Source organism: Coffea eugenioides, chromosome 7 (assembly GCF_003713205.1).
Source record: "Coffea eugenioides isolate CCC68of chromosome 7, Ceug_1.0, whole genome shotgun sequence".
NCBI classification, from domain to species: domain Eukaryota; kingdom Viridiplantae; phylum Streptophyta; class Magnoliopsida; order Gentianales; family Rubiaceae; genus Coffea; species Coffea eugenioides.
Genome location: NC_040041.1, coordinates 32139669 through 32166487, shown reverse-complemented (window position 1 = coordinate 32166487; position 26819 = coordinate 32139669). Strand labels below are relative to the sequence as shown.

Here is a 26819-nt window from a genome sequence, read left to right as displayed (position 1 = left end):
AACCCCCATTATCGAAGAAGATTGTACTAGAGTACAATCTAAGAAAATCTCATGAAAATGAGCCTTAATTTCTCGTAAATCGAGGCTCAAAAATGGAGTTTTAAAATACAAGAGAAATTTGGTTTTCATCTTTGAAATCAAGTATAAAACATTCAAGTAATATCAATGGAATAAGAAAAATTCGAAAAACTCCATTTCCTTAAGATTCGGAAATTTCAGTTTTGATACGAGATCTTTCAAAAATCGTATCTCACTCTTTACAAGTCTAAAATTAGAAAACTTAGTACCATTGGAAACTACTTCCAAGTACTAAAAGTTCCGAGAAGACACCTTTTCATGATTCCAAATGGAAGGTATTCAAAATTTGGTTCAAAGTTGTTGTTTTAGACTTGCGAGACAGTTTTGAGGTTGGTTTTTTGCCAATTTTGAAAATTTGGCAAAATTCACAGAATTTGAACTAGCCTCTAAGATTTTAAACTCAATTAGAGTTGCAATCAAAGTTTCAAACAAAATAAGCGGAACAAGAATCAGAGTTTTGAGCACCAAGATATGAGGGCTCAAAGTTGCTCAAAAATTGAGACAATTAGGTAATTTCCAGGTTTAAAGTGCCAAATTTGGAATTTTGTTCGAGTATCGAAATGGACTCGGAATGGCACAAAAATTAATAGTATTATACTACCATATAAGAGCTATTTTTCTGTAAAATTTCATAGAAAAATATGCATGAAAAGTCGGTTAACAAAACCACTAAAGTCCCAAGAAGTTTCAAGGCAAATCTGCCTTGGACTTCCGTTTTTCCGTTTTCAAGCATTTGGCCACGCAAATTTCCTCAAACATGGTTCATTGGTGTAGACAAGGTCTAATAAACATCCAAGATGTGTTTACTAGGTGATTAACACCAAGAATTTCGAAACAACAAGTCCCAATAAAGATTAAAGCTTTGAACTAGCCAAAAGAGGGTTTGAATTCACCGAGTCAGTTTGGAATTTCGGCCACAAATCACTCAATTCAACTCAGAATTGAGCGTGGTTGGTGGTTTTCAAATCTGGATTCATAATGCTACAATTTTTTAGAAGAAAGTATTTTCAAAATCTGTCCACAACTAGCTCACATTTGAGCATCAATTCACTGCTCAAAACAGAGCTCCCAGTGTAGACGTGAAACAGGACAGTCATGTTCAAATGATTGGTATGGACTACTCAGGTAGAATCAAAATATGTATCTTATACTGTTAGAAAGATGGGAATGTCTAGTTTCCAGTGCCACATACGGAACCCGGTTTCGACATCGGAGTAAAAAGTTATAGCCAAAACAATAACACTGCCAGAGCAGCTGCGGGATAAATTTCCAGTTTTGCTGGTTTCCGAAAACATATCATTTGGCCAACCAAATCACGTTATTTTTTTATGAAATTTTCTACACAACCCACACAACATATAAACATCATAGCCAAGTCATTAGAACCATGAAAAATCACTCTAAAGGTCACAGACAACATAGGGGCAGAAATGGAAAATTTTCACCTTCACTCTTGTTGAACTTTCATCCCTAATGTCACTGATTTCCACTAATTTAAGCACTAATCCAACATTATTAACATCAAAACACACAAAATCAGTCCATCAAGCCAAAGTGGGAGTTCATAGAGCCCACACACCAAATTTCTAGCAATTTAAAGCTACCCATGAGAATCCAAGAGCTCATGAGTGTAAGCTAACTTCCATAAATCAAGAATAAAGGGGTTGATCATCACTTACTTTCTTAAATGGTCAAAGCAGAAATTTCGGTCATTTTGAGCCAAAGAAAAACCGTGAGAGGCAGCTTCTTTCCTAGCTAGTGTTGTTCACCAAGTGTTTAGCAAGTTGTACGTAAAATTTGAGGTGATTTGAACAAGGAATGGGCAAGAAAATGAAGAGCTTTCTTTCCTTTCTTTCCTTTCTTGTTTTGGTCGGCTCTTGAGGTGAGAAAATGAGAGTTTTAGCCGTGCACTTGAGGTGAGAAAAGAAGGGTTTTGATCTGGTGTGATGCTTCCATGAGAAGCTTAAGAATGTGTGGCCAAAATTGCTCCAAAAGTCAACTAAGGATAGTGCGCGTACGCGCGCATTTCGTGCTCGATTCCTCTCGAGTTTGTTTCCCTTGTGCTCTAAACCTCTAATGCACTTGTATTCATACTATTATTATTCACTTTTAATGGTTAAAAATAATGGTTTTAAGTCCCTCAATTAATCGCGCGCGTAAAAACGCGTACTTCCGATTTGTGCGCGATAAAGTGGAAATTCTAATAAATCCTTATAACGATAGTATCACTAACTAATAATTGAACACTTAAACATAAAAATACCTATTTCAAGACTAATGTACAAGTCTCCAATTTTTCAAACTTATTGTATCCCCGAATCGATTATTATTTCCAATCGCGTATTCACTATTCTCACTTTACGAGCTTTCAAAAATTAAATTTTGAAACGAGTCATTTTAAAAATATAAGTAAGTCATAGTTCCATGTAATTGAGTATAAAGAGGTTGAAATAAAATATTTGAGACAAACGGGCAATTAAATATTGAAATAAGCTAATAATAGGGGCTTAAAATAGGAAATTTTGCGAGTCCTCACATAAGTCGAGTTTTAATTCCTCAAACCTCTAATTAATTTTTCTTAATATACTATTGATCATTCTTACTTCTCCAAAATTAATACACTCTCGATTCAAATATAGTCTCGAAAAACGTGTACTCGTTGTTCCCAACTAAACGAGTTTTCAAAAAGTAAATTTTCTAACAAAACGCTTTAAAAACATAAGAGAGACATTTTTCCATATAAATGGATTTTAAGTAGTCGAATTAAATAATTCAGAGAAAAAGAGTGAATAACTATTTAAATAAACCAATAATATTTGACAAAAATAAGAAATTTTCGAATCGTCACATTCTCCCTTCCTTAAAAGAATTTCGTTCTCGAAATTCACACTTAAGATAATATCATACCCTTTAATATTCACGCTTATCAACATTTTTGAACTCAATTTGCCCAAAACCATCTACTGGCATTCGATTTTCAAAATTAACAATTGTAGAAATGACCTGGTTTCTTTTGTCCCAAACAACCAATCAAATTTTTGTCCAAATCAAGTCAATCATAATATGCGATATAAAATCGAGGGTTTTAATGTATTTAGGATATGTATGTGGCAAAATGCAATTCACAATTTCAAAATTAGAGTTAAAAGATACAAACTTTCTTTCATGATCCGAAACTAAATTTTCTTAGTAAGAAACTTCAAATAATGTGTTTTGCAACCATCATCAATACATATTGCAAATTTCTCAAATTCGTTTAAGAAGATTAATCATGCAACTCAATGCATGGCATTAAAACACATTTATAATAAAATAACACATACATGGAGGATATTTCAAAAATTCTCTCAAAGTTTCGAGTTAAGAGTTGCGTTTGAGTAAGCGTATATTCTAGAAAACACTTTTAAGAAATATGAGTAAATATGCAAGTTCATATATGCATAAACTTCGATCCAATACTTTTATCACTCTTCACCTCTAATTCGAGAGTTAATTCTAATGTTGCATAAATCTCAGTCATTTTACTCTCCAATTCACAACAAATTTTTATTCTTAGTCCTAAGAAAAGATTCGAACTTAAGCTCTGCCTCATTTTCGATTCTCATGCGGGTTCAAGATGTATATACAAGTTACAAATACATTTAGAATTAAAGCATGATTCTTTGACTATATCAAAGGTCATAGTACAAGTCAAGAGATCACAAACAAGTCAAGTATGTCAAATATAGGACATAGACAATTAAGCGCCACAAAAACAAAAGTACATGCAGGCAAATTACAAAAGACCTCACGGCGTGCACCACCCTTACTATCAGAGGCAGGATCATAAGGAGAAAAATCATAAACTTAGTTAGGGTAAAACTAGAAGAATCCACAATACCAAACTACATCATTCAAATAATTATAAATTTCAAATTCCATCCAAAAACCTAAGCCACTTTCTAAATTCTTAGTCTAGAACTTCCAACGAATACGAGCTTCCTTACTAAATTCAAGATGAAAATCCTTATATAGGATAGGGTAATGAGTCAACCCAAAAGAAATGCAAAAGTGTTTCATTTCAAGCTCAACTACATTCCACTTCTCTCTGGTCAATATTGTCCCACACTCGGTTAAAATATTTTTCATCGGATGTCTCACTTCTTTTACTACACGAACTAGACGTCCGTTGACCTCTTGCACTTGTTCTCGCAAAACATTAGTCCGTTCTTATTTCCCATAATGGAGATCTTAAGTCCAATACAAGAATCCACCGTGCTCTGACCTTTGCCATCAGAACTTATCTCAAAAGCCACTTATGATTTCTATTCACATTATAATACATGGGACTATATCCTTTTCGAAGTCAGAAGTATTCCCTCAGGAAAAGTATTTAGTACTCAAGTACAAGAATCCAAAACTAAGAGAATTTGCAACTCAGGCCGTACGTTCCCAAGTGCAAATCAATAAAGTTTAAAATTTCTACCTGACGTACATATCTATCTACCTCAAGTAGCATGATAACGATTTTACGCTTACCACTTTCGTAGTTCACAACTTACGCACAAGAAGAGCACTTAGCCCTTTATACACATTCACATAATTGGGACCATATCACCACTTGGCCCAAGCTCACTCCACGCAGAGACCACACGAAGCTGCTTTGATTTTTATCCCCCACAAGTAGTTGCTTAACTTTCAAACCAGTCCCACAGTCCGGCATCCTAAACTTTTAGCCTATGATACACTACAAAGATCTGAAACCTAAGCTCTGATACCAACTGTGACGCCCCCACTTCTCCCAAGGGCGAACCCAAGGGTATCCGCGAAATGCCCGCCCAACTCTCGTCAGGACTCGAGACAATTTCAATTCAAACTTAAAGTCTAATACTAACAATGAAAATCGGAATAAAAGTATGAAATCATTTCCATACGTAAATATTCAATCTTACATCATAATTTCAAACTTACAATTACTTTTTCCAAAATATACAACTTTCAAAAGTTGTCTAAACAAATACATTCAAAACTCTAATCAAATGAACCACCAAGTAAATTTCTCCATAAATCCTCCCATATCCGCTCCAGTTAAGGAAAATAAATCTAACGGGGTAAGCGGATGTTCGTGAGGCCAAGAAAATATGCAAGACAAGTAATTCAATAGCAATAGCACTTATACAATAGTGAAAATTATAACGTTCAAGAAATTCACAATTTATAATAAACACACTTGAGTAGGAGGCAGAAGCTCACAAAAGCTAATTTTCAATTACTTTGCCCAAGTTCAAATCAATACCTTCTTGTAACGACACCCCGTCACCTGGGTAGATAATTAAATCGTAGCACTTCACGTATTCAATTTATGTTTCTGAGACGACTCGAGAGGTACCTTCCACCTGAATCGGTGTGGTACTTATTATCGTTTAGAGGTTTATGGTACTGAGATGACTCTAGAGGTACCTCCTACCAAACCGGTATGGTACTTTCAATCGTTCAGTGGTCGATGAGACGTCGCTCCAATCGACTTAGCATGAATTAGGGTACTGAAACGACTCGAGAGGTACCTCCCACCTGAATCGGTGTGGTACTTACAATCGTTCAGTGGTCGATAAGACATCGCTCTAATCGACCAAGAATGCTTTAGGGTTCTGAGACGATTCGAGAGGTACCTCCCACCAAATCAGTGTGGTACTTGCTATCGTTTAGAGGTCGATGAGACATCGCTCCAATCGACTTATGCAGCCATAGCATATTTTTCAAGTCAAGTCATGTCAGGTCAAGCAATTCAAGTCACGTCAAACACGAGTTATTTATTTCAAATCAGAACGAGTGTGGTAAAGTACACACTCGACTCCATTTCCAAAATTTCAAGTCATTGATATCAAGTAAACACGTATCAAGTTCACAGGATTTCAACTATTTATGCACTAATAATAATCGAGCACGTAATATCCATGTACAATTACCATTCATATTCATTCATGTAATAAGTATCACGTAGTTACACGAAAAAGAGGACAATGGCGATAAAATACACCCTCGCCTCGGTAAGTTTACGTATCATGTATAACACTTGTACAACTAATATCTCAATCACATAAGCATTTAACATACACTTGACACTCACCAATTTATCAAAGAAGGAATGTCACTCAAAGTTCATGCCTCCACCGTGGGATCCTCTTGAAGGTCCTCGTGCGTGCCTAAGTAATTAACAATGGACAATCACTTATAAACCCCAATTATCGAAAAAGATTGTACTAGAGTACAATCTAAGAAAATCTCATGAAAATGAGCCTTAATTTCTCGTAAATCGAGACTCAAAAATGGAGTTTTAAAATACAAGAGAAATCTGATTTTCATCTTTGAAATCAAGTATAAAACGTTCAAGTAATATCGAAGGAATAAGGAGAATTCAAAAAACTCCATTTCCTTAAGATTCGGAAATTTCAGTTTTGATATGAGATCTTTCAAAAATCGTATCTCACTCTTTACAAGTCCAAAATTGGAAAACTTGGTACCGTTGGAAAAAATTTCCTCAAACATGGTTCATTGGTGTAAACAAGGTCTAATAAACATCCAAGATGTGTTTACTAGGTGATTAACACCAAGAATTTCGAAACAACAAGTCCCAATAAAGATTAAAGCTTTGAACTAGCCAAAAGAGGGTTTGAATTCACCGAGTCAGTTTGGAATTTCGGCCATAACTCACTCAATTCAACTCGGAATTGAGCGTAGTTGGTGGCGTTGAAATCTAAATTCATAATGATACAATTTTTTAGAAGAAATTATTTTCAAAATCTGTCCACAACTAGCTCACATTTGAGCATCAATTCACTGCTCAAAACAGAACTCCCAATGTAGACGTGAAACAGGACAGTCATGTTCAAACGATTGGTATGGACTGCTCAGGTGGAATCAGAACATTCATTTTATACCGTTGGAAATATGGGAATGTCTAGTTTCCAGTGCCATAAATGGCACTCAGTTTTGACATCGGAGCAAAACGTTATAGCCAAAACAATAACACTGCCAGAGCAGTTACGGGAAAAATTTCCAGTTTTGCTGGTTTCTGAAAACATATCATTTGGCCAACCAAATCACGTTATTTTTCTATGAAACTTTCTACACAACCCACACAATATATATACATCATAACCAAGTCATTAGAACCAGGAAAAATCACTCTAAAGGTCACGGACAACACAGGGGCAGAAATGGAAAATTTTCACCTTCACTCCCCTTTGAACTTTCATCCCTAATATCACTCATTTCCACTAATTTAAGCACTCATCCAACATTATTAACATCAAAACACACAAAATCAGTCCATCAAGCCAAAGTGGGAGTTCATAGAGCCCACACACCAAATTTCTAGCAATTTAAAGCTACCCATGAGAATCCAAGAGCTCATGAGTGTAATCTAACTTCCATAAATCAAGAATTAAGGGGCTGATCATCACTTACTTTCTTAAATGGTCAAAGCAGAAATTTAGATCACTTTGAGCTGAAGAAAAACCGTGAGAGGCAGCTTCTTTTCTAGCTAGTGTTGTTCACCAAGTGTTTAGCAAGTTGTACGTAAAATTTGAGGTGATTTGGACAAGGAATGAGCAAGAAAATGAAGAGCTTTCTTTCCTTTCTTTTCTTTTTTGTTTTGGCCGGCTCTTGAGGTGAGAAAATGAGAGTTTCAGCCGTGCACTTGAGGTGAGAAAGGAAGGGTTTTGATCTGGTGTGATGCTTCCATGAGAAGCTTAAGAATGTGTGGCCAAAATTGCTCCAAAAGTCAACTAAGGATAGTGCGTACGCGCGCGTTTCGTGCTCGATTCCTCTCGAGTTTGTTTCCCTTGTGCTCTAAACCTCTAATGGACTTGTATTCATACTATTATTATTCACTTTTACTGGTCTAAAAATAATGGTCTTAAGTCCCTCAATTAATCGCGCGCATAAAAACGCGTACTTCCGATTTGTGCACGATAAAGTGAAAATTCTAATAAATCCTTATAACGATAGTATCACTAACTAATAATTGAACACTTAAACATAAAAATACCTATTTCACGACTAATGTACAAGTCTCCAATTTTTCAAGATTATTGTATCCCCGAATCGATTATTATTTCCAATCCCGTATTCACTATTCTCACTTTACGAGCTTTCAAAAATTAAATTTTGAAATGAGTCATTTTAAAAATATAAGTAAGTCATAGTTCCATGTAATTGAGTATAAAGAGGTTGAAATAAAATATTCGAGGCAAACGGGCAATTAAATATTGAAATAGGCTTAAAATAGGAAATTTTGCGAGTCCTCACATAAGTCGAGTTTTAATTGCTCAAACCTCCAATTAATTTTTCTTAATCTACTATTGATCATTCTTATTTCTCCAAAATTAATACACTCTCGATTCAAATATAGTCTCAAAAAACGTGTACTCATTGTTCCGAACTAAACGAGTTTTCGAAGAGTAAATTTTCTAACAAAACGCTTTAAAAATATAAGAGAGACGTTTTTCCATATAAATGGATTTTAAGTTGTCGAATTAAATAATTCAGAGAAAAAGAGTGAATAACTATTTAAATAAGCCAATAATATTTGACAAAAAGAAGAAATTTTCGAATCCTCACATGGGAGATTGGCAAAATTTTATGAAATTTATTGGAATCTAGATGGGGAAGAAGTTTGGAATGGAGATAGGGAAGAACCAAAGGTGGGGAAGAACCAAAGAAGTTTTCTCTCTCTTTGTCCTTTATGACTTTGTCTCTATTTATTTCATTCATTTGTTTTCGAAACCTTTATTGTTGTAGCTTTTGTTTTTAAGACAAAATTGTTGCAAAATTATAATTAAAGGATCTAATTCTTTGATAAGTTACAAACATGCTCCAAATGTTTCCATTTAGTTTCAAAATTTAACCCCACATTTACAAAATTCTCAAAAATCAATAGGATCACAATGGGATTGTAGGATCGTATGATCCAACATACAATCCTACGATCCCATGAACGATTATAACAATCCTATGCATATTAAGATAATTTTCGATTCTATGCATGATTCGGACCGATTTTACTGATCCAACAATTTTGTCAACCATGCTTTAGCTATAAGGCTTTGTGGCACAGAAGAATCCATCTTGGTGATCCATACTCTGAAAGAACTCATAGGAGTCAAACTGTCTCTCTCTCTCTCTCTCTCTCGTGCATCTCAACTCTAGAGTAAAGAAATCTCAACCACGAGGTTGAAATTTGACCCAGGAACCAAAGAGGAGAAATTCTCCTCCAGGGCCACAATTGGGAAACACTGAGCCCAAGATCTAGGGGGAGGCTATTGTCGCAACGACCATTTTGCAACCCTAACCCTAAATCCATGAAGATCCTGATGTGGAATGTCAGAGACATGGGAATTAATACTTTCTGAAACCACCTCCTCAAATGCATCCATGCCCACAAGCTAGGGATAGTGATTGTAGTCAAAACTTGATTGAGTAGCAATAGAGCAATAGAAGTTTGTAAAAGTCTACCTTTCATAAACTTCAACATAGTGGATCCATGCACCTTCAAGAGAGGGATATGGCTTCTCTGGAATGATGTTGAGGTCAAGATGGAACCCATCACCATCAACTTCCAGATCATTCATGCCACAGTTAAGGTAACTCCAAAATCCCCTTCTTGGCTTCTTATCTCTGTTTGTGTGAGCCCTAGGTTATAGGAACACGTCATATCTATTGCTTCCCATGACAATTTTCCTTGGCTATGTTTGGGTGACTTCAATGTACTTCTTAGCAATAATGACAATTTGGGAGGTCTACCCATAAGTAAATCTAGAGCTCTTGCCTTCAAGGACTGTTTGGACTCTTGGAATTTCATTGACCTAGGCTTCTCTGGGCCTCGCTTCACTTGGACTGGTAAAAGAAAAAACAGTGTCATTTTTGAAAGACTTGACTGGGCCTTTGGGGACCCTAATTGGAGAAATCAATTCCCGGAAGCCTCTATTACCCATCTTGCTCGTACCAAATCTGACCACTGCCCGATCCTTCTCAATCTCAATAATCAAAGCTTTAACTCACCTTGTAGACCCTTCTAATTAGATAAGTTTTGGATAAATCACCCCTCTTTCCCTAAAATCACAAAAGATTCTTGGCCTCTCCCTTCTTCCCTCCTTTGACCTCTATTGTTAGCTTCACGGTAGCCACCAAGATATGGAGCAATCTCACCTTTGAAAACATCTTTGCAATGAAAAGAAAGTTGTTCTCTATGCTAGCTGGAATCCAAAAATCTCTGCAAGTCCGACCCTCTCCATTCTTCACTAAACTAGAAACCACTCTTAAATGTGAACTTGAGGCCACTCTTGCTCTCGAGAAAGATCTTTGGCAGATGAAGTCTAGAGTGGACCATCTCCTATGGGATGATATGATCCTAAAGTTCCTCCATACCACCACAATCATCCATGGGAAAAATAATAGAATCACATGCCTTTGAGACTCTGTTGGAAACTAGATCACTGAGGATTCTTTTCTCAAAAAGCATATTCTCTCCTTTTTCTCCAACCTCTTCACCACAAACTTCTACCAAGTTGAAATCCACCCAGACCACCTCCCATCCAACCCTATTTGTTTGGCCCCTGACGACAAAACTACTTTATGTGCCAAGCCATCCATTCCCGAAATAAAAAGAGCATGTCTTGAGTTTGAGCCTTTCAAGATTCCTGGACCAGACGGAATCTATGTCTTCTTCTTCCAAAAATTCTGGAATCTGGTATATCTCCCCTTGTTAACTTTATTTGGGATACTTTTTGATACGAAATATGGGCCGCTTATGGGCCATGTTTTGGGCTGCAAGAAATTGAATCTTTTAGTAATAGTTAGTAGTTTATTTTCTAGATTCCTATTTTATTTGCTAGGAATAAATTCGGTCCAAGACCTCATGTTGAGTTGGATCCGATTTATAGAGTCTAGGCTCACTATAACTTAAGTTGGTTAATTAGCTTTTATTGGGTTATGTTGGGCCAGCTTAAAGCCTTCATTGGATCAATTATAAGCTGACCATTAGATAGTGGATTTGAGTAGTGGAATCGGGCCAAAGGCCTAGCCTAGCCGAGTTAGGGTTTTGTCTTGTAAGGCTATATATAGCCTAGGTTTTCATTCATTAGGGGGACAGAATTCAGATTTTATAAAATATATGTGAGTTATTTCACTCTCTCTTGCCTCAAGAGAATTTCCTTTGAATACTTGAGAATCAATCTCAAGTTGTTCAACGAACTTATCAATCAAGTAGTCTCCTTGATTGTGGCGTTCTTCTATCTATACTTTTGGTTCACTAAAGTGGCTAGTCGTGGGTTAAGGAATCTCCTTAGTTCGTGGCTCGTGATTCTAGAAGGGTCAAAGTTCCGCAAAACATCCCAACTTGGTGTTCGTCTAGATCCGTCTCACATCAGTTGGTATCCAGAGCTAGTCGACGACATCAAGTATATCCCGTTGAGTTTGTTCGTAAGCTTTCTAGTCAATTTTATTTTGCAATTCTGGTCGTGTCTTCCTTTGTACAAAAAAAAAAAAAAGGTACTGTAGCATCGTACTGTTCATCGCTACTGTAGCGATACTGTTCACCGCGCCGCACTGTAGCGATACTGTTCATCGCTACTGTAGCGACACTGTTCATCCCGAAAAAAAAAACTTTTGTTCATAACTTGTGTTTCTTTCTTATTTTGGTGTCTTGTTATATTGTTCTTGAAGTTTTGTGTTGGTTTAGAGTAAAAAAAAAAAATCCAGCCGCTAGGGTTTCCTTGGGCGCAAGTTTCTTGCCAAATCTGTCCAAACTTTAGTTTATTCCACCAAGTTGTTTTAATTAATTTCCTAAACTGATTTTGTGGTTGAACTTGTTTGGGGTTGGAATCTTGAAGAGGGACTACCATAATCTAGGGTTTCTTGAGTTTCTTGAAACTAATCTTGAAGTCTCGAAACTTTGATACATGTCTTGATCATTATTGGAGGATTGAAGGAGAGCATTGGTTTGACATTAGATTCTGGAATTTTTACCCAAAAACAGCCGAGTAATTGTGTGTTCTTAGAGTCAAAAAAAAAAGAAAAAAAGGAAAAGAGAAAGGGCATTCGGGTAGCAAACAACAAAGAAGGAAGCCGCACTTTTATTTGCCAATTCTGTCTTGTTGCAATTGTTCCAACAAACCAGAAAATTACATCAAGAAAAGACTACTCAAAAGTTTTGACCAACCTCCTCTTGGAAATCTTGCACACCTTGAGCCTTGATCACTTGTATCACCCGTTGAGTTTTTTGAGCATCTTGACCATCTTGATTCTTGAAGATTTGCACCTCCCTACGTATAAACAGTTTCTTGTACGTCCTTGCATCCATACGGGGCTTTCTTGGCTTAGGAGTAAACCTCTTGGGAGTTTCTTGAGCAGGCCGCTTGGGGTATTCTTGGGTGACGTTGCTTGTGTCATCTTGTGAAGCCATTGTTTAGCACCAAGCGTCAAAACTGTCCTTGTGTGGAGCAAAGAGGGGAGGGCCGAATTGTTGTTCTTGAGGGAGAGTAAGGGACGAAAATTTTGAGGGGATTTAAGAAGAGGCAATTCTGGAAAATTTTGGGGTTAGGAAGCTACCAAATCTGGAAAAATTTTTAGGAAATTCCAGCCGACTTTGAGGGGAATTTAAAAAGACAAGAAATCTGGAATTTTTTTCGTGGAAGCTATTCTGATTTGATAAGGTAACAAATCTGGAAATTTTCAGCGGTTAGGAAGCTACCAAATTCTGTTTTGCAGCCGACTTTGGAAGGTTTAAAAGGAGCAGAAATCTGGAAATTTTTTTAGCTACCAAATTCTGATTTGTTATAGCCGACTTTAGGAAGGTTTTTGGAGAGGGAATCTGGAAAAATTTTGGTAATAATTCTGTTTGGTTAGCCGACTTTAAGGAAATTTCCAAATAAGTCCAACACCTAACTTGTTTCCAAAAATCAATTGGGCAATTAAGTAAAGCACTTGGGAACTCCATCATCGTACTTGGACTTTCTTTTTCTTTGTACATCAATTTTTTCCTCTTCCATTCCTTATTCATTACTTGAGCTTTCCATTTCTACTTTTTGTTTCCTTGTTCCTTTGATACAATTGGGAGCTATATTGATTAAAGTTTGATTGAACTTCCTTGAGAAAATTTCTGATTTCTTCAAAGGAAACAAACAAGTGGTTTGAGAAGTGAATTGGTGAGAGCATTAGAGTGCCATACACACTTGAGTGAAAACACGAGAGGAGTGAAACACGTAAGGGAGCGAGTGAGGACTGTTCTACTAATTTTTGTTGAGTTTTGCAGGTAATAAAAGTATGAGACAAACGAATGCTCAACTGGAGCTTCACCATCTTGTGCCTAAAGGAGTAAATACTGTGGCATTGCGTGAGATAACTGAGCAATTGGAAATCATCAAAGCTCAAAAAAATGATTGGTTTTATACACGTTGCCATATCAAGGATAAAGTTTGCAGCTTAGCCATTGATAAGGGTTGTGAAGTTAATCTCGCAAGTACTGTCTTGGTTGAGAAATTGAATCTTCCAACCATTGATCATCTTCGACCTTACAAGTTGCAAAGTGATAGTGGTGATATTTGGATTACTAAGCACACACTTGTTCCTTTTCGTATTGGTCAATACGTGGATGAGGTGTTGTGTGATGTGGTTCCCATTCAAGTGACGCATGTGCTGTTGGGACAATGGTGGATGTTTAATCGAGAAGTCAAATATGATGGATATACTAATAAGTATTCCTTCACATTTAATGGCCGTCGTACCAGGCTTGTGTCGCTTAACTCTAAGCAACTTTGTATTGATCTAGCATACATGAAGAGTGAGCATGAGCGTTATAGTATGAAGAAAGAGCTGGATGAGAGAATTGTGACTGAAGAGGTAAAATTCGAGGGAGTTGAAAAGGAGAAAGAGGTTGAGAATAATGAGGGGAAAAAGTTAGCTACTGAGCATGAGAAAGAGATTAAAAATTCTAAGAGTAAGCTGATTGTGAGAAAGGATGTGAGATCATATGTTTTTTCTAACGATCTTAACTCTACTTTGTTTAGTGTTTCTACTTTTATGCAGGTTAAGCAAGGAAAAATTGAGTTGATCTTGGCATGTTCTATGCCTAAATCCATTGGTGAATATCAAACTTTTCATGGAGTTTGCATCTTAAGTGTTGTATCTCTTTGTCATCCATTGATGTTCAACTTCAACCATGAGCCTGATTTGCTTGTTGGGAGGAATAATAAAGTTTCAAAGGGAGTTTCTATACTTGAAACTTGTTATAAACTTCCTTCTTATTTTGTTAGTGATAATTCTTTCCTCATTGCTCCAAATTCTGATTCCTTACAACCTGATTTTATTCTTCAATTTGAAGGTTCAGAAGCTGCCTATCTCGATCTTACTCCATTTGTGCAAGATAGGCCATACCAACAACAACTTGCAATGAATTTTGTAACTTTGCAAAATCATGTCCGGGACTTTTCTAACCTGATTGAGCATCGCTATGAAGATCCTTATCTTGTGAATGTGAATGGTAAGCTATCAAGTGATTTTATACCTACAAATGCTAATCGTGTGATTTATTGTGTAGGTCCAAAGTCGACCATTCATGACACAGGACTGATTAGAGAGCTTTGGAGTGGTTGGAGTCAAGCCTTGAGTTTTCCATGGCAGATTGTGAGCATTTTCAAGCTGACCAAGAGACATGTGCACCGAATTACAATAATCATGACGTATGCAAGTATCCTTCATTCTAAGAGAGCCAATATGTGGAGATTTGAAGTTTCATACTGCCAATTCTTGTAGTACTATTCATTTCCAAACATGATTTGAGGACAAATCTTTTTTCAAGAGGAGGGGAATGATACGAAATATGGGCCGCTTATGGGCCATGTTTTGGGCTGCAAGAAATTGAATCTTTTAGTAATAGTTAGTAGTTTATTTTCTAGATTCCTATTTTATTTGCTAGGAATAAATTCGGTCCAAGACCTCATGTTGAGTTGGATCCGATTTATAGAGTCTAGGCTCACTATAACTTAAGTTGGTTAATTAGCTTTTATTGGGTTATGTTGGGCCAGCTTAAAGCCTTCATTGGATCAATTATAAGCTGACCATTAGATAGTGGATTTGAGTAGTGGAATCGGGCCAAAGGCCTAGCCTAGCCGAGTTAGGGTTTTGTCTTGTAAGGCTATATATAGCCTAGGTTTTCATTCATTAGGGGGACAGAATTCAGATTTTATAAAATATATGTGAGTTATTTCACTCTCTCTTGCCTCAAGAGAATTTCCTTTGAATACTTGAGAATCAATCTCAAGTTGTTCAACGAACTTATCAATCAAGTAGTCTCCTTGATTGTGGCGTTCTTCTATCTATACTTTTGGTTCACTAAAGTGGCTAGTCGTGGGTTAAGGAATCTCCTTAGTTCGTGGCTCGTGATTCTAGAAGGGTCAAAGTTCCGCAAAACATCCCAACTTGGTGTTCGTCTAGATCCGTCTCACATCACTTTTGACATGAAGTTGAAGCCTTTTCCGGAGGGTCTTAATGACTCATTCATTTACCTTATTCCCAAGGTTGACAAACCTAATACTATCCGCAACTTGTGCCCCATTGGCCTCTGTAACTCCGTTTACAAGATTCTTTCCAAAGTGGAGGTCTCATTCGAGATCACAATGGCTGCTAGATCAAAGTCTTCTCCAAGAAACTAGGCTTGACTGACAACTTAATTGCTGAATGTTGGGGATTACGTGAAGGACTTGAACTTGCTAAAATCTCTTGGCATAAATAACTTAGGCCCCATTTGGAAGGTGAGTTTTTTGGGTGTTTGTCTAAAACTTTACTATAGATTACTGTAGAAGTTGTAAGAAAAATTTTTAGGGTGAAATTTTTTTACTGTAGATTTCTTTCTTTTTCTTTTTCTTTCTTTCTTTCTTTCTTTTTTCTTTTCTTTTCTTTCCTCTCTTTTCCTCCTCCCTTCCCCCTCCCCCCGCACCTCTGCCTCTGACGTAGAAGAACCAGCAACAGCCATGGGAAAATTTTTTTTTAGCTTTTTCTCTCCCCCTCTTCTCCCTCTCTCTCTCTCCCTCTCCCTCTCTCTCTATCCTACCCCTCCCCGTCGCCCTCCGATGCCGGAAAAGGTGAAGCCATGGATTTTTTTTTTTTGGCTTTTTCTCTCCCCACTCTCCTCCCCCTTTCCCGCCACCCTCCCCTCCCCTCCCCCCTAGTTGCGATCTGATCGCCCAGCAGCCTGCAATTTTTTTTCCCTTTCTCTTCCCCTCTTCTCACTCTCCTCTCCCCTCCCTTTCGCACTCCGACTTGTATTAGAACTTGCAGCCACAGAATTTTTTTTTAGCTTTTTCTCTCCCCCTCTCCTCCTCTCTCCCGCCACTCTCCCCCTCCCCTAAGGGGAGGAGAGGGGTTGAGGGAGAGGGAGAGGAAAAAAAAAAGAAGGAAGGCCGGCACTAATTCCAGTACCGGAATAGGTGTCGGCGCCGGGAGTGGTGGTGGAGGTAGTGGTGTGTCGCCCCATTTTTTATAATAAATTAGTTTAGGAAAATGAATTTTTGATTTAAAAAGAAAATGAAAAACATGGGTCTAAATGGGACTTGAAAATGCGACGATTTGACCCAAAATATAGTTTAAAAAGAGTTTTTTGAATGAAAAATGGAGTCGCCACTTGGTATAGAGTTAAGGTGTACCAAGTCACCTAAAAACGAATTTTTAAAGAAAAAAGTAGAAAACCCTTTTTAAACGACTCCAAATCTACGAAAATCAGAGAAAAAGATTCGGGAGTCACATTTGAAGAAAGGGAAGGCAAGGATAAGAATCCAAGGCACCATTTCAACCTAGCCAAGGCTAGTTGCACAATTTAATCAAAGATTTTCTTATTTTAATCTAAAGATTTATCACATTTGGATGTACTATATAAATGCAAACCCTAGACTTAAGAGGGTATCGGGGGGTCAAAATATCTCTTCAAAACTCAATTGGTGCCAATCACATTAATTGTGATGCCCAATGTGGATCCTTTGGAGAGGTCACGAATAATGCAAAAATATGAGACTCTAAGAAAAGAAAAGAAAAATAAAATAATTTATACAAATATACGTGACCTAGAGGAATGCATTATGTCGGGTGCGGAAAACTAATATTCGTGAGTTCCATTTTCCCTTTTATAGAGGGAATACGAGCGTGCTAAGGCTAGAAAAGCCAAACTCGTCCATATCCCATATTCAAGGGGTTTTTCCTAGTCTAATCAAACAAATGTACTAACCTAGGTCTAATGCTTAGATGAAATGCAAGTCTAATGTCATGCTTCATACAAAGGGGTAAGTAATATACATATAAGGGAAAATATGGGGGAAGGGATATACGTATAAGGAGGGATGTCATGCAAAACATGATAAAAGACCCTAAAAAGTGAAAATATGCATGAGATGAAGTGATTTTGTCACACAATCATGATCTAACGTGCGGATGGTTCCTAAGGGTCTAGCGTTGGACTAGCCCTTAACTAACGCTCTCTCACAAGCATTGGACTTGTGAGTTTGAGGGGAAGACCACGACTAGCATTGGACCAGCCATGGTAACGTGCATCTATATCCACTATATATAATCAAGAGGCATGGTTAAAGCAAGTAGGCATGTGAGCACGTAATTCACATAACACGTAAGCATGCATATCTAGATGTCAAATCCCTAAGAAAAGCGATTAAACACATAGGCATATAAACACACACAAACACATAACACACAAGCCCTATCTATTACAAAAGGGGATGCCTACTACAATCTAAAAGGGGAAAAGAATAAATGAATACCTAACTATTACATCTTGGCATTTAAATGCCTTTCAAATAACCAAAATTGAACTAAAATAAATATGCAAAATTAAAAATAAATAAAGCGAATAAATAAATAAATAAATAATTCAAAAGGCAAGCAATTAAGCACGTAAAGTCACATAAGGCACGTAGAGTCAAATAAAGTAAGAAATGAGGGAAAGGGTGTACCTCCCTTGATTTGAAACCCTAATGAAGTGAAATGACTTATTTACCCTCCAAAAGACAAAGAAAAGGTCAAGGCATCACGAATAACCACATACACATGAAATGGAACCATTAAAGGCATTTAAATAACTAAACAGTCCATATTCACAAAATTAGGATCTAATTGAAAGGAAAAAAGGAAGTTTGAGGGATCAAATTATTATCATTACAAATGCTAAAGGTCTCTGTTAAAAGAAACAAATTAACTTTAAGGGCTTAAGGTGAAATCTACCAAACAAATGATAAAATTCACAAAAACAAATGAAATCCAATTGGCTACAATTAAACAACCAAATACCCAAAATTTCACTAAGAATCCAAATCAAAACTGAAATCTAGAAAAAGTTCTTAAAACCTTCAAATTAATCCTAAAATTCACGAAGAATCTGTCCACAAATCAAATGAAAGCATACCAAGTAAAAATAACATGTTAAAGGGACAAAATTGATTAATCTCTCAAAGTTTCTGGGCCGTAGTAGCATTAGACAAGAATTAAGGGGTTGGAGTGTAATTTCTAAAAGATTCTCATGCATGCATATGAACAAGATTTCTGCAATTGAGACTCTCGGCAATGTCCTGGAGCTTTCTTTTCTTTTGCAACCAGCTTCATGCAATCTCCTTATTCAGATTAGATGCATTCATGCCAAACAACCCAAGAAAGTCCTAATTGGTTCTCTAACTAACTACGAAGTGCAAGAACTTGGGACAAGAGAGAGGAAAGGTGAAACATGACTGCTATAACTGAACCTTTCTGCTGGTTTCTGGATTTCTTATTGAAGCAATGAAGAATGGCACTAAATGAATCTAGACTCCCAAATCAAAGACAGATAACACCACTTTCATCAAAAACAAATCAGCTTGACTTATATTAAGCTTTAATGGTTTGAGTTAGTAGGACTTGAGAACACAACAGAAATTCAGGTTCCTTTCAATCTTTCTGGTTAAAACTTTTGCAAACAGAAAAATCATTTCGACATTTCAAACTTGTTCAAAACCAAACACTAACCGAACAAGCATGCACGTACAGAACAAGGATCAACTAATCATGCTCACAAACTTCAGTTGAAACAACTGAAGTTTTTTTTTTTATGAATGCACGTCAAAACTACTACAACAAACCTACATATTAGATCTAGCTATTACACCACACAATGCTATTTTTAAGTGCAGCAAATGTATACAATGGCATCATCCTTAAACAGCAAGCAGACCCAACAGAAAAAACCCAACCAGACCAGTATTTCAGCCACTCAAAGCTCCAGTTTTATCGACATTGCTACAACAAACCGAAAGCTTCGACCTGGTTGCAGCCGAGCAGATTCTCACGCATGAATTTCAGCTAAGTGCAATTAGAACCCAAACAACAGCATTACCAAATACTCTTCTCACTTCTCAACATAAAAGCTTTCAGATGTAAACACAAGATTCAGAAAGAAAGAGCATGCAAACTGGAAATAAAATTTCTGCAATTTCGCTGCTATGGGATTCATACCAAACCCGGGTAACAAAATCCAAGCAAAACATCAAGTTTTCAGACCAAAACATGAAGATTATGGAGCCCCGGGCATCAAGATTCAATCTTGGTACATTTAATGTCAAATTTGTGCCATAAAACCTGAACTATCATCGCCTAAGATAAGCAGGAAAAGTGCAGCAAAAGAAGAGAGTAACGCAGGCTAGATTCGAACAAGTTTGGCCAAGATTTAAACTTAAATGGGAAGAGTAAAGTGAATTACATCACCTTAAACGCTCTAGGAAGTTGAGATGATGCTGTAAACTTGAAGGGAAAGGAACCCAAGCACTGCAGCTATAAGCAGATACGCTTGGCGCAGATGATGCAAGAACTGCGACTTCAGCAGGTTTAGGCTTCGATTCAAGAGCGTTCCAGTGGCTTTTTTCCAAAAACTTGTAACACGAAGATTCCTCCCCAAACACCGTAGATTATCCAGATCAATTAAGGCATCCCAGAAGAGATCTCTTCGATGGAGAAAATCGCATCACAAGGTGACGAAAATCCAGCTTGGTTCTAAAAAGTTTTTTTTTTTTAGAAGTTCTGTTTTCCTTCGTTTCTTTCTTTCCCCCTTTGTTTCCCCAGATTTTCTTCACTCTTCCCGTTCCTTCCTTTTTATTTTCTAGCCGTCAAGGACCCTTTTTCTCTCAACCCCGTAGCTGCCTTTTCCTTTTCTTCTCGGCTACCACAGGTTTCTTTCCCAACCTCCCTCTGCTCTCTCTAGTTTTCTTAGTTTCCTCAGCCGCGGTTCATTCTATTCTCTCAACCCTCAACCGTCACTCCCCCCTTTTCATTCCAGCCGTCACTTACATTTTCTTAGCTCCTCAAACTCCAGCCGCCAACCCTTTCTAATCTCTCCGTTGTTACCCTTTTTCCTCTCGAAGCCTTTCTGCCTAACCCAGCCGCCAACCCCTTGCTTTCCCTAGCCGTCCAAACTCTCCCCTTTTTCTTTTGATCAACCGAAACCCTTTCCCCCGCAGCTTTCTCTTGCTTTCTTTTCTTTCCGCCGAGCTCCTAAGCTCTCTCCCCTTTCTTTCAATCCCGTTTGGTTTCTTTTTTTCCTCCTTGCTCTATCCGCCGCACCCTCCTCTGTTTCTTTCTTTTCTCTGTTTCTTTTTCCTCTTCTTGCCCTCAGACCGAAGCTCCTCTCTCCTTAGCCTCTTCAGATTTTCCAAGCCCTTTTTTCTTCTAACTCCCTCGGTCTCCCCGACGAAGCCCCACCACCAGCTCTCGTAGCCTTTTTTAAACCCCAGACGCATAACCTTTTTTTTCCTTGTTCCAGTTTTCCCTTGCTCCTCCCTCTGGTTTTTTCTTAGCCGCCCTTAGACGCCACCTTTCCTTTTTCCTTTATTTTCTTTCCCCCCAAAAATTCTCAAACCTCCCCAAGTGTCTCTAACACCTCACCCCCCTTAGGTGCTTAGTTGTCCAAAATCCAAAAGAGACATTTGTCCAAATGCATGCCTCCCACTTGTCATTTTCACTCTTTTTTTCCTTTTTTTCTTTTTCCTTTTTTCTTTTGTTTATCTGAAATTTAGTATGAAGGCAAAAATAAAATAAAAAAATAAAATAAACCAGAACAAAATAAAATAAAATAAAAATCCTAGAATTGAAACAAATAAACCTATTAAATTAATTAAACAAATAAAGTTAAAAAAAATCAAAAATTTAGTGTCTACAAGTGGCTGGCGACTGGTGACGTTGTGGGTTGGGTGAGGGAGGAAAAAAGAAGAAAAGTTGAAGGGAAATTTTTTGTGTAATAGATTTGAAGTGTGTATGTTAAAAAGTTTGATAAGATTTTTGGGATTCTTGTAGCAAAAGTTGTTAAAAAACTAGTATTATATAATACAAACTTAGTAAAAAACTTGAGGTTCCAAACAGGGCCTTATTTGTAGAACTAGATTGTGAAATCATCCTTACTATGTTGTTCGATACTAACTCATTATTTCATGATCTAAACCCCCATTTTGCATGATTGCATGACACTGATAGGCTCGTTCCAGCAAATTAAAGTCCAGTACATCTATAAGGAAGCAAACTGAGGAGCTAATTTTCTTGCAAAGAAGGGTGGAAATCTTTTGTCAACTTTTTCACTCTATCATAACTGTCCTCCTCAGTTAGGAACTATTTTGTGTGATGATTTAAGAGGCAGTTCCCCAAACAAATATGTGATGTACGGCTTTAAAATTTTATTTATGCAATCTTTTATTACTAAAAAAAAAAAATAGAATTTGGCGTACACCCGCCAAATACACAAATGTAGTGAGTTACTAGTAACATCGAGGGTAATTTGATAATTTGCATTTCTCTTTTTCCTTTTCCTTTTTTAGTCTCTTCATTTTTTCCCTGTTTCCCTTGTTTCATTTTTTTTTCTTTTTTTTTATCTCTTTATACTATTTTTTATTATTCCTTGTACACTCCCTGAATAGGGGTCGCTTGAAGCAATCACTCCCCGCCACCACCCTAAGTCACCGTTCATCCCCACCTCGACTCTCCACTACCCTTCAAACCCCACCACCACTCCATCTCCATGGCAGCAGCGTTATTGGAAAAAAAAATTTCAAAATTGGGCTTCCTCTCTGCAGGAGCTTTCTCCACGGAGTTGTTTTCAAAATCTTACTGAACAACCCTCAACCCATTCCATTTTAGTGCCTTTCATTATTGATTACTGTCACTAACTTGTGTTAAGGCCGGACAGAAATTGGATCCAAAGGAACCGGGATGGAGTTCGGATATAAACTAAGACTGGTATTGTGTTTTGCTTTTGATTAATTGAAATCTGTTGCTTTTTGTGTGCAATCAGTACTCTATATCGATTTTCCTGATCCAGAGGATGATTCTTATTCATCATTTTGGTGGTTTTTCTTGCATTTGGATTGAATGTAATGATTAAGCTCATCATTGTTCGTGCCTATTTCGCTATTTTTTAACTCATCTTTGGTCAAATCTGATGTGAAAATCTTGATCTATGTGAAAATTGGAGCTGATGGTGTAAATTTTTTTTTTTTTTTGGTTGAATTGAGACACTGGCGGTGAAATCTGCTGGTGGGCGGCTTTTGCCCCAACCACTACTACGGAAGGGTCTTTGAACATCATGGTTGGAGAAGATGATAAACTTTTAGAATTTTCAAATGAGCCCTTGAATTTTAATTTTGTCTTAAATGAAGCAAGAAAGGTTTGAAATCTTAATTAAATCCTAAACTAACTTTTAGAATAATTTGAAAACAGGGTTAATATAGAAATTTTACATTTTTTTTCAGTCAAATCACATGGCTTCTGCCCATTTTTTCAACTTAGTCCAAACTATAATGAAATTTTTAAACAATGATGGAGTTTTATGACCATACCCCAAACCACATGGGGATTATGTGTGTTTTACCCTAAATATAATGATTATTCACAGCTGCACCAGCCCTTAATCGTCAGAAACAAAATATTGATTCTACCTATCATTAATGGATAATTTCATAAACTTCTCTTAAACTTTCTGACAATTTCAGTTGGCTCCTCTATGGTTTTTGAATATCAATGTAGCAAAATCAATCCATATACCTTAAAAAAGTCATATGAAAGGTTGAAGAGTATTTTCTTTCCCAAATTACCTTGCATACCGATATAATAAACTTAGAACAGGACTAGAAAAATGCAACAAAAAGGATTTAACTTGATCTTATAAAATGTTATAGGGTAAAATTGTGAGGTAAATCATAATAAAGCCATCCAGAGAAGTACAAACCTAAAATTTCATGTTTAGAAATACTTAAGAAAAATAACAAATTATACTCGCCAAATTAAGATTTTCATTTTTAGATGTTCCTAGCTGTGATTATGTGGCATACTTCATTAATGCTAATGGGTGATATGTCACTTCATTTTCTTTTACAATTTATAGCCATTTTTTAAAGATGAATTTGCAATTTCAAGTTCTTTTGACCCTAAGGATTCTCAAAAGTCAAAGTTTAGATATTAATTCTCACAATGTTTTGTTAAAACATTTATGACTCTTTCTAACCTGTCACAAATAATTTTTTTTTAGATAAACATCATTCACTTTGAAATGAATTTTGAACTTATTTTAGTTAATTTTGTTCTATCCTTATTTATAAGCCATGAAGGGTGATAAAAATAATTTTTTTTAGATAAACATCATTCACTTTGAACTTATTTTAGTTAATTTTGTTCTATCCTTATTTATAAGCCATGAAGGGTGATAAAAATACTTTATAGCATTTTATATGGATTTTTTATGCACATGGGCTGACACTGTTACATTAAAACTCAAAATTGAGGAAATAAGTGTAATATTTAAAATTCAGGGGAGTCAAGTAAAATAGTCCGAAACCTCTTCGAAGGTTTTCTGAAATTATCGCTATTATAAATGCTAAACCTTGACTGAATAACATGCTACACACTCTGTCTCGGCAGCATCTGTTTGACTAAAATATTTTTACTCTTTTACAGTACCTTATAACTGTTTATATTCTATTTTTGATAAGTTTACCATTAAAATTAATCGTCACACAAACCATATTGTGAAGTGATTCGAGTATGAAATTATGATTAAAAAATTTTCAGATATTTGCTTTCTTTTATTTTTTAAGTTCTTAGGCTTGAGCAAAAGGATATTGTAGCATAGCTCATATTTATATGAGGGAAAACCATAAACTGTTCTGCTTGCTTCATTCGATAAATTGGAACGATCAAGTGAAGACTGTAGCACAGTTGCTAAAAACATATACTTCTTCGTTGTCCTAAGTAGTTAATTTTCAGTTTGACAAAATATCTTGCAACGATTACATCGTAATAAATAATCAGTTTAACATTTTTTTTTTTTTGCAATCATAACCAATTTAATATTGATGATGAGATTAATACCGCGCAGCAGGCTGCGACTACCTAACTGCAACTATTATTTGGCAAAGGCAGATAGCAACATTGCCTTCAATGGTTGTCTATAAGGCCAGTCTGAAAACTACTCATGGACTGTGGATGGCAAACGCAGTCCAAGAAATCCATAGATATGTTGACAGAAATCTCTAAGACTTTGTTAGTGATTTCCATTCTTTTTCATCTGATTTTAAGTTCATGTTCAAGTTTGATTCCTCAAAGTTTCATCCATTGCCTTTCTCACAAGGTTTCTCCTTCAAATGTTTCCATTCTCAATGTCATGTATGTTCCCAAGAATTCTTCCTATAAGTCTATATTGGATTCGACCATTCATAATCGTAGGTTCTTGACACCTACTACCCCAAAACCGCTGGCCATAATCACTCCTCTAGATTATTCTCATGTTCAAACCACCGTAAAGTGTTGCAAACAAAGTGCATTGCAGATCAGAATCCGAAGTGGTGGGCATGACTACGAAGGCACGTCATACAGATCTGAAGTTCCATTTGTTGTGCTCGACCTCAAAAGCCTGAGGTCTGTTAGCATTGACATTGAAGCAAACACTGCTTGGGTTGAGTCTGGTGCAACCATAGGCGAATTGTATTACTGGATTGCAGAGAAAAGTCGTATTCATGGCTTTCCAGCAGGCCTTTGTCCAACTGTTGGTATTGGAGGACACTTTAGTGGTGGCGGAGTAGGTAATTTGATCAGAAAGTATGGGCTAGCTGCTGATAATGTCATTGATGCACGAATAGTTGATATTAATGGTAGAGTTCTAGACAGGAAATCGATGGGAACTGATCTTTTTTGGGCCATAAGAGGAGGTGGCGGAGCAAGTTTTGGAGTTATAGTTGCTTGGAAAATCAAGCTTGTCCATGTTCCACCTATAGTTACCGTTTTCAAATTAACTAAGACCTTGGAAGAAGGAGCCATAAGTCTAATTTACAAATGGCAATTTGAAGCACACAAGCTAAGTGAAGATTTACTCTTTAGAATCATAATATCACCAAGCATTGGGAGGGAAGGAATTGAAGCAACATTCAGTTCATTGTTCCTCGGTAGAGCTGATCAGCTCCTGAAAATGATGGAGGAGAGCTTCCCCAAAATTCGCCTGAGAAAAGAAGATTGCATTGAGATGAGTTGGATTGAATCTGTTCTCCATTTCGCGGAGTATCAAAGTGGGGAAACTGCAGACGCCCTAAAAAACAGAATAGACCCGCGACGTCTTAGTTACTTCAAAGGCAAGTCAGACTTGGTTTACAAGCCTATACCTTATGAGGCATTAGAAGAGCTCTGGAAAAGGTGTTCGGATGCAAATTCTCCTTTTATCCACCTAGAATTGCAGCCTTATGGTGGAAGAATGAGCGAGATACCAGTATCAGAAACTCCATATCCGCATAGGAAAGATGTGATATTTGAAATCCTCTACATGGTGTTATGGATGAACGATGAGAATGGTGAATCTTCAGAAAGGAACATCAATTGGATAAGAGCATTATATGGGTTCATGACTCCTTATGTGTCTAAAGGGCCAAGAGGTGCTATTTGGAATGGTAGAGATCTTGATTTAGGTGTAAATGGTGTTTCTGGCACTGTTACTTTTTCAAAAGCTAAGGCATGGGGATCAAGGTATTTCAAAGATAATTTTAAGAGGTTGGCAGTCATTAAAGGTGAAGTCGATCCAAATAATTTTTTCTACCATGAGCAAAGCATTCCACCTCTGGTTTTCCATGCACAACGAAAGTGTGGAATACCAAATATGAAGTTTCTGGATAAATGTTCCTTATGGAATGACACATGACATGATCAAGTTTTGTAATATTGTAAAGTCCCTAGTTCGCCCCCCCCCCCCCCCCCGGGGGAGCCCCATCCCAAACAAAGTGCAATGTGATTTGTAATTGTCCCCAAACATGTTTGATTCATTGTCCCCAAAGCACTTTTGATTTATTTTAGCCTTTCATTTTGACAATCACTGTTTTCCTAAATGGCCCTCTATTATAAGCAGAAAAATCAGCATGTTGGTGGCTATAAATTTGTTTGTTGAAAATTGTGGGCAATGTCCCTTCATTTTTTTTTTAATCAAATGGCAAAATTTAGTCTAATTTACTCGTACTCCTACTTTAGTGTTAGCCTACACTAAGAGGAGACCCAAAAGAGTTTAAAAAAATCGACAAAGACTGAACCACCATCAAACTAGATAGGTACACTACGTGCTTGTATGGATTTAGGAGAAGTCACATATAGTGGCACAGCCATGGGAAGTAAGATTTGAACCATATATTGATCTCCTATTCTATCAAGATTTAAAGTATTTGGTG

At 36.9% G+C, this 26819-nt stretch overlaps 1 protein-coding gene across 2 annotated transcripts; it reads left to right on the top strand.

Annotated features, from left to right (window-relative positions):
* Positions 1-22015: 22015 nt before the first annotated feature.
* LOC113778354 (berberine bridge enzyme-like 18) lies at positions 22016-26332 on the top strand. 2 transcript variants are annotated; one of them, XM_027323742.1, is made up of 2 exons: positions 22016-22362; positions 24541-26332. In XM_027323742.1, exon 2 carries the CDS (start codon positions 24593-24595, stop codon positions 26300-26302), a length of 1710 nt encoding a protein of 569 aa, XP_027179543.1. In that variant the 5' UTR covers positions 22016-22362; positions 24541-24592; the 3' UTR covers positions 26303-26332. The 2 variants fall into 2 exon arrangements, with proteins under 2 accessions (XP_027179543.1, XP_027179542.1); XM_027323741.1 differs by having other exon boundaries at positions 24497-26332.
* Positions 26333-26819: the final 487 nt, after the last annotated feature.

Coding starts and splice junctions, on each gene's coding strand:
- LOC113778354 (XM_027323742.1), top strand. CDS start 24,593: ATGGACTGTGGATGGCAAACGCAGTCCAAGAAATCCATAGATATGTTG.